The 13,892-nt window shown below is 44.2% G+C and overlaps 1 protein-coding gene across 2 annotated transcripts in view; it reads left to right on the top strand.

The window, feature by feature from the left end:
* Positions 1–13,892, top strand: part of NLK (nemo like kinase) — a 470,815-nt gene that overhangs the window by 259,336 nt on the left and 197,587 nt on the right. For both annotated transcript variants that reach the window (XM_030222228.1, XM_030222230.1), the window contains exon 4: positions 12,835–12,941. In XM_030222228.1, coding sequence (XP_030078088.1) covers positions 12,835–12,941 — 107 coding nt within the window. The remainder of the gene's footprint in view (positions 1–12,834; positions 12,942–13,892) is intronic.

Genomic DNA, 13,892 nt, shown 5'->3' on the forward strand with positions numbered 1-13,892 from the left:
GTTTCCTTTCTAAGGTTCTGGAAAGAATGGTTTTTACCCAGCTAACATCTTTTGTTGATAAAACTTTTGAACTCCACCCCAGCCAGTCAGGATTTAGGCCCCCATTACAGTACAGAGACCACTGTAGCAGCTGTTCTCAGTGAAATTTATTCACACCTGGATAAACACATGATTTCACTGTTTCATATGATCTGTCCTCAGCTTTTGATTTGGTTGACCATAACTTGTTACTGTCTCAACTGTCCACTTTAGGCATCTCAGGAGCTGTGCTATCATGCTTCACTTCTTTTCTCACCAAACACTCTTTTCAGGATGCATTTGTTTCATCAACTGCTTGTCCTCCGCCCTCTGTCCTGTGGTGTTTCCCAGTGATCTGTCTTATCCCCTCTACTTTTCAACTTATTTGTGAGTCCACTTGCCTCAGTGATCCAAACTACAGGTATATCTTTTCATTTTTATTCTGATGACATTCTACTCCTTTTTCCTGTAAATCTATATGATATAGTTCTTCATCCACTCCAAGACTGCTAATGATCGGAAATTGGCCGAATGACCACAAATAAGTATTAAATAAGGAAAAGACTGTGGTGTGCTGGTTCAGTGCAGGTCTGACAATTCCTGATTCCTCCCTTAATCTTTTTTGGAATCCCAACACGTCCTGTTGATTCATTCTGTTACCTAGAAGTTATTTTATACTCCCATCTTTCTTTTCCCCACTTATTGCCAGTTTATGTAGGCCCAGCTTCTTTGTCCTTTGCCAATTGCGCCCTGTTCATAGGTATTTTGATCAATCCACTTTCCATTCCCTTGTATTATCGCTTCTTACTACCCGGATTGATTACTGCAACATTATATATCTAGGCAGTTCTTGTTCTAACCTGAAAAAACTTCAGTCAGTCCAGAATACAGCAATTAAACTCATCTATTATGACCATAAATTTGATCGTGATTCCCCCTATTTCAAAAATTCCATTGTATTCCCATCAAACAGTATATTATCTTTAAACTTCACATTCTTACTTTTAAAGCTTACAGGGTTGATCTTCCAGATTACTTTGCTACATTGACCATCCTCTATTCTTCTATTCACCTTCTTTGTTCTATAAATAATTACTGTCTAGTTCGCCCTAACCCAAAGACTGCCCAGCTAGAATCTACATGTTATCACCCCCAAGAGGGATCTTGGGGTGATAGTATCTGAGGATCTGAAGGCGACGAAACAGTGTGACAAGGCGGTGGCCGTAGCTAGAAGGTTGATATGCTGTATAGACAGAGGTGTGACCAGCAGAAGAAAGGAGGTGTTGATGCCCCTGTATAAGTCGTTGGTGAGGCCCCACCTAGAGTATGTACGGATGTAAAAAGAATTGAAGCGGTGCAAAGAAAAGCTACGAGAATGGTAAGGGATTTGCGTTACAAGACGTATGAGCAGAGACTTGATGACCTGAACATGTATACTCTGGAAGAAAGGAGAAACAGGGGTGATATGATACAGACGTTCAAATATTTGAAAAGTATTAATCCGCACACGAACCTTTTCCGGAGGTGCGAAGGCGGTAGAACGAGAGGGCATGAAATGAGATTGAAGGGGGGCAGACTCAAGAAAAATGTCAGGAAGTATTTTTTCACGGAGAGAGTAGTGGATGCTTGGAATGCCCTCCCGCGGGAGGTGGTGGAAATGAAAATGGTAACAGAATTCAAACACGCGTGGGATAAACATAAAGGAATCCTGTTCAGAAGGAATGGATCCTAAGGAGCTTAGCCGAGATTGGGTGGCAGAGCCGGTGGCGGGAGGCGGGGATAGTGCTGGGCAGACATACGGTCTGTGCCAGAGCCAGTGGTGGGAGGCGGGGCTGGTGGTTGGGAGGCGGGGATAGTGCTGGGCAGACACGGTCTGTGCCCTGAAAAGGACAGGTACAAATCAAGGTAAGGTATACACAAAAAGTAGCACATATGAGCTTATCTTTTAGGGCAGACTGGATGGACCATGCAGGTCTTTTTCTGCCGTCATTTACTATGTTCTTTTTCACCAACCCCCTCTATTTCAGGTCAGTGTCGCCATGCCTTGTCCTGCCTTTCCCCTTTTTTCCCTGGCCCTGTTGTGATTGTCCTGGTTTGATTGCTCCACTTCCTTTCCTATCAAATTGATGTAATTCCTTTCCTTACCTTTTTTGTTTTTAATTTGTAAACCGCTCAGTTCTGTGAGTCAGCTTGGGTGGTATATCAAGTTTTAATAAACTATACGCTATATCCTCCATACAGTGTGCCCTCAACCCCCATATGTGTTGCACTGAACCCCCAACCTATGAGATGACATGGAAAGGAACGGGGGAGGGAGGAACCCTTTGGGCACCCCCTCCAGCTGCCAGTGCAAAAGGGCTCAGTGTAGTACATGCACTTACCTAGCACATTGCTTCCTCTACAGCTGGGGAAATAAGAGTAACCACAACCACCACATCCCCAGCATTCAGGTCATACAGTCCTAACCCCTACTCCAAACACATATGTGACAAAGGAGTATTCTAGGAGGACAGTTCACTGACAACACAGGGCCCTCATAACATCAGTTGACCCCAAATGAAAGCTCTCTCTTATCCCTAACCCAAAATCATTGGGTCTATTGGTGTCAGATCCCAAAGGTCCATATGCTGTCTGTGTGACATCCCTCAAGGATGAAGTTTGGGAATCCTGACGTATCCACATGATGGTGTGCCCACAACCTCCACCATGAGAACTCCCACTTACATGTACACTTTCCTTCTCCCTTCCCCCTCCAGCCAACCCCAAAATATGGCCATGACTTATAGGCTAATGTGCCGTCCCCGCCATCAGTCAGCCTCTTAAAACAGCTACCATGACTACCCCACAGATAGAAGGCCCCAAACCTAGGTTTCCGACCTTGACACACAGAACTGCCATTCCTCTGAGGGACCCAGCAGAGGTGGGCAGTAGGATTTGTGTCTACGATAGGGTCCCCTGCCATATCCCTCCCATCCATAGGAAAAATAACATATGGGGAGGTCCACGCACCCACATCCCTGTCAACACTGGAAACAATGGCCCCATCCATCCAAAAGCGCAATGCCATACTACCTCCCAGCCAGTGCCTGCTCACCCAGCATCCTACAGTAGGGCCAGAACCTATCCCTCATGCATATAGCCATACCTCCCCCTCAGGGGACTGATCCCATTTCTTCCAGGGTTCCCTCTTATGTCATCTCATTGGTGCCACACCTTAGACACATCCCCCAGGTAACAACAACTACCCACAGTTGCCCTCGTTCCTGGATCCCAACAGCCAGCTGCACCACTATCTTGATCTCAATTGCAACCTTTTTCATACACACAGCACCCTCCAGCTGAACCCATGGCCCCGCAGGAGCAGCCTGCCACACTCCCAGACCTGCAGGAGCAGCCCACCACACCCCTGGACAAGCAGGAACAGCCTGACACTGAGGAACTCAGTGGACCCTTGGCACTAGGAGGTGCTAGTTCCCCATCCCCAGGTGGAGGAGCAAGAGGAGGGGGGGGGGGGCAGGGAAACACAGGTTTGCAGTCTCCCTTACCACTCCCTTTTGGCAGTTCATAGCTGTAGGGCATCGGAGTTGGGGCCTTTCCTGAGCTTAGTCAACATACCATATATTGGCGTTGGCAGGTCCTGGGGGCACACTTGACCCCGCAGTTGAGGAGGCAATAGGCAAGACAAGTGTCTGAGAGACATGTGCAGGAATGTTGGCGCTGCATGCACATGTGTCTCAAGACAGATTTCTGGCCCAGCTGTTTACCAAATAGGGGGCATCTGGCCCCCACAACCTGCTCTCTTGACTGTGCTCAGGAAGGGCTTCACCTCTACATACCCTACGACCATGAACTCAGCCAGTGACCCTCTGGGGATCATGGCACTGTTTTAAAGGTAAAAGCACTAAAGGAGATGGTTCCCTAATGTGGCTACAGTGACCTGCACATAACAATACAAAGTAAATCACAGTATGGGGCAGACTGACCACCTACCTCACCTTTGAATGCTCTAACCATCTGTCTCCTGGGGAGAGCGTGAATTTCAGCTCCTTCTACAATACCAATTCTGCCATCAGATAGGTGATGTGAGAGAACGCTGGGGTTGATAGGGCTGTATAATCTGTGACAGAAGCATTGGCAGACACCTGACATGCTGGTCCCCAAGTCCAGCTCCATGCTGATGGCTGGAACCTAGGTCGTATCGCAGATGTACAGGTACATCAGGAAACAGAAAACAAAAAGCATAAGTGGACCTCCAGAAACAGGGCAAAGAGAATGCTTTATTGAAAGGACCCAAAAGAGACCATGTTTTGGCAACCAAGCGCCTGCTTCAGGGGTCACAATAAATAGTTATCCACTTATAGAAACCTTTTGACGCAAATAATTGCCTTATTAGTCCAAATGCACAGAACGCTGTACCAATCCAGTATCAAACAAAAAGCTCCTGTAACTAATAAAGATCTTCTAATCTAAATAATGTTCTCAGTCCTGTGAAAAAAACAGTTCTGTAAAAGACTGCCTGTTTCTAGAGGTCCACTCGTTTCACAGATGTCCCTTGCTAAAGATTCAAGGTATATAGGTGCACTGCTGGGCACAGGTACAGGGCCACAATTAGCCTACTCAAAGCATTTCCCACTCTTCTTTACAGCTTGCATCAAGAGACCAGCCCCATAAACCCCACAGGCCCTGCAGCCCCACACCCTTTTGACACGCATCAGAGAGCTACTCAGAGTAAAGGTATGTTGTCTTGCACTAGGAAACCTGCCTCTGCATGCTTCCATACCCAAGACCAACATGGCTGAGGGCTTGGAAAGACACATAAACAGCTGGTTCTCATTTACATATTTACAGCAACAGTGTACATTGGTAAGGAAGAAAGAGAAATCAACCATGTACAACTATGAGGGATATATGTATGAGTGAGGAGTCAAAGGAATTGTTAGACACGTGTTTATTTTATCACAATTGCTACTAGTGAGGCACTACATAGCAGGGGCGCTTGCCCACCGGAGCAACTAACCTTTATACTGTGTTCAGCAGGCCACAGGCCAGGGGAATAGTGTAGTCACCATTCTGGAGCTGCCTGCAGGAGATGAAGAGCAGGAGCTGTTACTAGATGAGCTGATAGGCCTGTAGAGAGCAGTGGCTTAGTCAGAAGGCAATTTTTGGGTTGGCCAAAAGGTTGGATGGGTGGGCACTAGAGTTGCCAACTTTTTTGAAAGAGAAAAAACAGCAGTCTGATGCACCCATGCTCTGTCCCATCCCCACTCCCCATAACTTCAATGAAGGTTGCAGTGCAGGCTTCAGTGGCTGCAGGCCAATTGAGAGCTAAGGGAAGTACAATAGACTGCACTATTCAGCCCCATTGAGCCATGGTCCTCGAACACATATATGGTATTGAAGCCAAACACATTCTGCATCCAGAGAACCTCCTGGCCCTCCACCAACAATGGTTACAGAGCACAGCAAGGACAATTCTCCATAAAACTCATCATACAAAGAAATTTTGGTTTCTAGTGTAATCTCAATTACAGACATGTTATAACTTAATTTTTAAAAAATCTATAAAACAAAAGTCACTCAGAACCTAGAGCAAATCTACCATGCCAACACTAACTTCCAAAAACAAAGATCCTAGCTATGAAAAAGAAGTGCCTTAAATATTATAGTAGGGCCCTAAAATACAAATACATTTATCAGGAAAGCTGAGCAAGCCAAATTACTACAGAATGCTACATGGAAACTTCATGCTAACAGAATACCTCAGTCACACACACAGGATACAAATGCCAAATACAGAATAAGTGACCACAAACTCTAGAGCTATAAATTAAACGGAAACCCCAAGAAACTAGACCTTACATGTAGTACAACACCAGAGAAACAAGAAAGAAAGGCATTTGCTCCTGTGCAAAATATAAAGATGGCACATGCCAGGGATGGTGTTAGGGGTTGCAACTAGGGCAATTGTGCTTGGTTCCTTGGCCAGAGAAAGCCTGCATGCTGGCCTACAAGCTGAAGGCGCAGCCTGGTAATGGACTTTGGGGTCCTTTCCTAGATTTCTGTCCTGGACCCCAGCCATGTTTAACATCAACTTTGGCAAGATGTACATTCCAAATCCAACATATTATATTCACAACATTGAAAATAAAATAATTTTTATACCTTTTTGTTGTCTGGTCATTTTATTTCTCAAATCATATTGGTACCAGTCTCTGGTTTCTGCTTCCCTCTGTCTTTTCTTAACTCACTTGCCAGGGTCTCCTGTCTATTTGACATTTCTTCTTTCTCCATGTCCATCATCTATCTCCCATCTCTGTTTTCCTATATTTCCTTGTCCAGTCTCTCCCCTGTGTTCATATTCCCTCATCCATCATCATTCTTCTGTGCACCTATGCACCCCATGCCCAGCATATCCCTTCTGTGTTCCTATTCTCTCCCTTGTCTGGTATCTCCCTCCCCCCTGTGTCCATATACCCCCCCCCCCCCTCTCCAGTGTCCAGCATTTTATCTCTGTTCCATATCCCCGTTCCCCCCCTTGTCAGGAATTACCCCTCTGTTCCCGTATGCCATCCCCATACAGCATCTCACATTTGTGTCCCTGTCCCCATGCTTCCACCTAATGCCCATCATCTCCCTTCTATATCTGTATACTTCCCTATGTCCCCTTTCTCCCTCCTCCACACCAATGTGTCCCTCTCCTCTCTGATCCCACCCCCCAACCAGCTTCTCTTCCTCTCTTTCCTTCCCCTTATGCATCTGGCTCTTTCTCCCAGCATCTCTCTCCCTTCACTCTAACCCCTCCCATAGGTCCAGCACCTTTCTCCCTTTTCTCCAGCCTTCCTTGCAGGTCCACATCTGTCTCCTTTCCCTTCAACGATGACACCCAGATCCCTTTCTTGGTCCGTAACTCCTAACGTGAAACCTTGCATGACGTAGCTATAATTCAGGTTCTTTTTTCACACATGCATCACCTTGCACTTGCTCACATTAAACGTCATCTGCCATTTAGCCACCCAGTCTCCCAGTCTCGTAAGGTCCTTCTGTAATTTTTCACAATCCTCTCGCAAGTTAACGACTTTGAATAACTGTGTCATCAGCAAATTTAATTACCTCGCTGGTTACTCCCATCTCTAAATCATTTATAAATATATTAAAAAGCAGCGGTCCTAGCACAGACCCCTGAGGAACCCCACTAACTACCCTTCTCCATTGTGAATACTGCCCATTTAACCCCACTCTCTGTTTCCTATCCTTCAACCAGTTTTTAATCCATAATAGGACATTTTCTCCTATCCCATGACCCTCCAATTTCCTCTGTAGCCTTTCATGAGGTACCTTGTCAAATGCCTTTTGAAAATCCAGATACACAATATCAACCGGCTCGGCTCCCGTTTGTCCACATGTTTGTTTATTCCTTCAAAGAATTGAAGTAAATTGGTCAGGCAAGATTTCCCCACACAAAAGCTGTGCTGACTTGGTCTCAGTAATCCATGTCTTCGGATGTGCTCTGTAATTTTGTTTTTGATAATAGCCTCTACCATTTTCCCCGGCACCGACATCAGACTCACCGGTCTATAATTTCCCGGATCTCCCCTGGAACCTTTTTTAAAAATGGGCGTTACATTGGCCACCCTCCAATCTTTCGGTACCACTCTCGATTTTAAGGATAAATTGCATATCACTAACAGTAGCTCTGCAAGCTCATTTTTCAGTTCTATCAGTACTCTAGGATGAATACCATCCGGTCCAGGAGATTTGCTACTCTTCAGTTTGCTGAACTGCCCCATACCTTTCCTAATAATACCCAACATTCTATTCGCTTTCCTAGCCGCAGCAGCACACTGAGCAGAACGTTTCAGTGTATTATCGACAACGACGACACCCAGATCCCTTTCTTGGTCTGTAACTCCTAACGTGGGACCTTGCATGACATAGCTATAATTCGGGTTCTGTAATTTTTCACAATCCTGTCATGAGTTAATGAATTTGAGTAACATAGTAGATGACGGCAGAAAAAACTTTGTGTCATCAGCAAATTTAATTACCTCGCTAGTTACTCCCATCTCTAAATCATTTATAAATATGTTAAAAAGCAGCGGCCCTAGCACAGACCCCTGAGGAACCCCACTAACTACCCTTCTCCATTGTGAATACTGCCCATTTAACCCCACTCTCTTTTGGACTTCCGTCTTTCTTTTGTAATTCACGGAATATGTTTGGCTTGGGCCTCCAGAGTGGTATTTTTGAGCAGCGTCCATGCCTGTTGAGCAGTTTTTACCTTCTCAGTTGCCCCCCTAATTTTTTTTTTAACCTTTCTCATTTTATCATAATCTCCTTTTTTAAAGTTAAACGCTAACGTATTTGACTTCTTGTGTATAGTTACTTCAAGGTTGATATCAAAACTGATCATATTATGGTCACTGTTATCAAGCGGCCCCAGTACCATAACGTCCCTCACCAGATCATGCGCTCCACTAAGGACTAAGTCTAGAATTTTTCCTTCTCTCATCGGCTCCTGCACCAGCTGCTCCATAAAGCTGTCCTTGATTTTATCAAGGAATTATACCTCTCTAGCGTGTCCTGATGTTACATGTACCCAGTCTATATTTGGATAATTGAAGTCACCCATTATTATCACATTGCCCATTTTGTTTGCGTCTCTGATTTCTTTTATCATTTCTGCGTCTACCTGCTCAACCTGTCTCATCCTGGTACACCCCTATCACCGTCCTTTTCCCTTTTATACATAGAATTTCAACCCACAATGATTCAAAGGTGTGATTTGTGTCCTGCTGAATTTGTAATCTATCTGACTCAAGGCTCTGTTTAATATACAATGCTACCCCTCCACCAGTCCGGTCCACCCTATCACTACGATATACTTTGTACCTCGGTATGACAGTGTCCCACTGGTTATCCTCCTTCAACCAGGTCTCAGTAATGCCTATTATATCCAAATTTTCATTTAGTGCAATATATTCCAACTCTCCCATCTTATTTCTTAGACTCCTAGCATTTGCATATAGATATTTCAGAGTATGCTTGTTGTTCCTATTTGCATGATGCTTAGTACTTGGCACTATTGATTTGCCATCTTTTGTCTGATCTTTAGTTGTATTTAAGGGCACCTGGCCTACCACGGTCTGTTGTGCAACCTCACTATCCAGAAACCCTATCTTCCCTGTTTGTGAGGTATCCTTGCAAGATACCTTATCCCGAACCATGCGCTTTTGAGCGACTGTCGGCCTTCCCCCCATTTCTAGTTTAAAAGCTGCTCTATCTGCTCTGGCACATTTAGATTGACTCTGGATAGTTCTGCACGAAGGAAACCCCTGCCTCATTAATCAATACCTTCTCTGTGAAATAGTAATAATAATAATAAAAAAATGCAAGCGTATTTTTATAATATACCACTGCATTCCACAAAGCAAAAGGAGCAAGTTCCCTTCATGCCATCTTTTTTTCTTTTGATATAGGCACAGGAAAAAAAAAAGATTTTAAATGCTTCCAGGTTTCAATTTAATTCATGTTTAATGTGGGATAAAATGCCGTAAATAAATAGAAACTCTGAATGTTGAGCACCTAATTCTCATAACGTGATGTCTGTTTAGTGGCCCTTTACCAGGGGGAAAAAAATCTCTGCACGAATGTAATAGGACTAGGGTGTCCCTTTAACCAGCCCCTCCAAATGACATACACATTACTTTGATTTTTTTTTTACAGTATACTCCCATCTCACCTACCTATTCCAGACCTCCTCCCCACTCCCCTGAACCACAGGGTGCCCTCCCGGCACCTACCTGAAGCCACCCTGGTGGTCTAGTGGAGTCTTCTGGGTAGGAAAGAGCCACAGTCTTTCCTGCCCACTGCTGGCACTGACCCTTCTGTTGCCGCATCTTCTTTAAAATGGTTGCCGAGACTTCCACTGGCAGCCTCACAAGACTTCAGCGGAAGTCTCGGCAGCCATTTTTAAAGAGCAATGTGGCAATAGAGGGGTCACCTCTGGCAGCGGGCAGGAAAGACTAGGGATCTTTCCTGCCCCGAAGACTCCACTAGACCACCAGGGTGGCTTCAGGTAGGTGCCAGGAAGGCACCCTGTAGCTTGGGGGAGGGGAAGCAAGGTATCAGACCGCAACAGTGGTGGGGAGTGGGAGGGATCACTGGGGGGGGCCCTGTGCGACTGCTCCTGTCACCCCTGCCTAAGACTGGCACTGGTTGTTAAGACAAAAACTGAGAATGTGTGGGATGAACAAAAGAATACTGTATAGAAAAAGGATGGAGTCCAATTAATGCAAAACTTAAATGACTTCATTATTTTATTTTATTTTTGTTACATTTGTACCCCGCGCTTTCCCACTCATGGGAGGCTCAATGCGGCTTACATATTGTATACAGGTACTTATTTGTACCTGGGGCAATGGAGGGTTAAGTGACTTGCCCAGAGTCACAAGGAGCTGCCTGTGCCTGAAGTGGGAATCGAACTCAGTTCCTCAGTTCCCCAGGACCAAAGTCCACCACCCTTGAACCACTAGGCCACTCCTCCACTACAGGAGTGAGCTTTGATGGCAGCTTCAGAGAGTGGGAAGTATGACCAATGCCAGGCAGACTAGGTCCTGTAATTGACAAAAACAGATCAAGATGTAGAGTGGACTTTGATAGCAACTCCAGTAGTTGGGAAGTAGGACCGGTGCCCGGCAGAATTCTACGTTCTGTTCCCCAAACGTGGCTGTGAGCGAGAGAGAGAGAGAGAGATTAAGGCTCTCATTTTCGAAGCAGATGGATGTCTAAAAATGGGCAAAAGAAGTTCAACTGCTGAAAAAGTTTATATTTAGACCTTAGTGGTGAAGCAGTTTACCTACTTAAGTTTTGGGCCTTCATCATCCTCCTCAACAAATTAACCTTGTGCCCCATAAGGCAGAAACATTTGTAAGATACTGATAAGCAGGTGCATTTGCTGGCATCTAGAGCAAGAACAGCCATTTTACAAGAGACATGTAAAGAGAGTGTGTCTTCATTTGGGTTATTACATAAAGGGTCATGGATTTGATGTACTACTGGGCTCACAAACTAAGTTTATGTATGTGTGACAGTGGTAGGTTAAGTGACTTACCCAGGGTTACAAGGAGCCACATTGGGAATCAGACTAAGTTCTCCAGGTTCCTAACCCACTGCATTAACCATTAGGCTACTCCTCCTCTATGTTTAAGTACTAATTTTGCAACCTGTATGTGCAAGTACCTGAATTTATAAAACTGTACATAAAAGAGGAGCCAGTTAAGCCAAGTTTTAAATTGCATAATTTCTTCCTCACTCCTTGAAATCCCAAGTCCAAATGAGGAATTAGCTCACATTTATGCTTGATTTGGAGGCAGATTAAATGTCAAGAGGGACATTTCTTGGAATGTACACACATTCCTTATTCAAAATGGGAAGTGCTTATATATTTTAAAAGTCCAGCCACGCCACACCCAGAACATGACACCTTGAAATCTGTGCATACTACAGATACATGTCTAAGTAGCAGCTTTTCTAAAATTGCTATGTGCATGTGTATACGTATTTATGTAATCTAGTTTTTTACACATGTAAATGCTACCTAAACCTTTAAAATTATGTGGTTTGCATTTCTTTCAGATCTAAGATCACATATATTGTTTTGTCTACTATCTTGATGTATGAAGATGATTTTTCTTTATTTTCTGCCGCTGCATAACAGCTTATACTGGCAGCTTCATGTTTGAACTTATGTTAAAAACCTTTTTTTTAATTGCAAGATACATTGCATAATCCATTTCATCTTGTTAGTTTTACAAATCAGATTGAAATTTTTGAAAGGCATATCATCAGGTTTTACACTCAAAATTAAGCTTTTATCATATTCCTGTTTTTTTAAAATAAATTGAGTGCTAACATTTATATGCCTGTTGTATACATAAATATTTAGAATACTAGCATATACACATGTATATGCAGCCGCCTAAGTGCTAATCTGCAAATACTCCCTTACTCAGCAAACATTTGCAAGAGGGGAGGGGATGGAGGAACATGTAACTTACAGAATATTGTAAGATAAGCGTAAGGGTCATGCGTTTGATCTACTATTTTTCTGTAGTACAGCCAAAGCAGTTTGCATTTTATATGTAGGTATTTCTCTGTCCCTAGTGGGCACACAGTCTAAGTTTTGTACCTGGGGCAGTAGAGAGTAATGTTACTTGGCCAGGGTCACAAGGTGCCATAGTAGGAATTGGACCCGGCCACTCCTCCACTCAGCTTGTCCCTGACACATTTAGGTGCTCGGACTCACACCAGCTCTATGGCTAGTGTAAGTGCAGACGCCGAAATGTTAAGCACCAGTACCAGGTTATGCTAGTAATTCTATAACAGAACCTAGGTTATAGAATAGGTTCCTACCACTAGTCCTCCGGAGCCTAAATGGAGGTGCCCAGTTATAGAATTGCCAGTATAGTTTTACTCAAACTGACTGAATAGGTTGGTGTTTAGAGCTTATGCATATACTTTATAAAGTACATGCATATGCACGTAAAGTAGCTTGTATTGTTTATGCATACAAAAAAGCAGGTGTAAATATAAGTAAATAAATTCCCTTGGGTAATTTTCAAAGTGGAAGTATATGCATACTTTCATTTTTAAAATTTGCTCTCTCTGCACTGAGCAAAGCATGTGTGTGCTATATATACATGTGGTCTACTGTAGTCTTAACCTGTATTCTTTAAATTGTTCTCAGTGTTTCTCTATGTTTGAAAGATATTTTTTGTATCTGCGTGTTTTCTGTTGTCCTTAACTAATAACTTAAAGATATGTGGTTACAGAATTAATGCAGAGTGACCTCCACAAGATCATTGTCTCTCCTCAACCACTCAGTTCGGATCATGTCAAAGTTTTTCTTTACCAGATTCTAAGAGGTATGTTCATTATGAAAACTACATTTTGGAGCTTGATCATTACTGAATGAAATGCTAATTTTAATAACGTATCAATATAAGAACTATTTAATATGCTTTCTTTCCCCTCATATATTCTTAGACCATAGAAAACTATTCCTTTACCAAGCCACATTTGTAATCTTCCATTTTTATTTACTGATAGGAAACACAAACTACTAATTAACCTGGTGATAGGAGCAGTTTTATTATTATTATTATTATTATTATTACTAGTAAAAAAGGCCCATTTCGGTAGGCAATGAAACAGGCGCTAGCAAGGTAATCCCCCACCCACCCTCACTGTCTTGCTCTGTCCCCTCCGAGACCCATGCCTCCCTTCCGAGTTCCAGACCCCCCTCCCTCCCTTCCAGTTCAAGGCCCCCTCACGCCCCTCCCACTGAGTTACAGACTCCCCCTCCCTCCGATTTCAACACCCCCCCCCCCTCCATGTTACTTACCCCTGGACCCCCCTGGCGCGACCCTCTCGACCCCCCCTTTCCACCGAAAACCCTCCCCCACCGCCGTCGCGTACCTGTGCTGACGGGGGACCCCGACAGCCGAAGTCCTCTTCTCGGCTGCCATGGCGTTATTTGCTGAATGGTCTGATCAACTTTCTGTGCGTGCGTCTGATGTGAGATGCACGCACAGAAACTTGATCAGATCATTCAGGAAGCAACGCCGGGGCAGCCGAGAAGAGGACTTTGGCTGTTGGGGATTGGGGTCCCCCGTCAGCACAGGTACGCGACGGAGTTGGCTCGCACTGCTATGTTGTGATTAGGCACTGTCGCTGCTGACGCATCTGGAAGTGGGAGACGTCATCATTTCAGGAGATGGATACAGAAGCACGAATGCCTCAAGGCTTATGTCCACGCAATCAGTTTCAGAATGTTGGAGGTGCGTTTTATTATATAGGATTTGTTACATTCGTAT

The sequence above is a fragment of the Microcaecilia unicolor genome, chromosome 13 (genome assembly GCF_901765095.1).
Source record: "Microcaecilia unicolor chromosome 13, aMicUni1.1, whole genome shotgun sequence".
Taxonomy (NCBI): domain Eukaryota; kingdom Metazoa; phylum Chordata; class Amphibia; order Gymnophiona; family Siphonopidae; genus Microcaecilia; species Microcaecilia unicolor.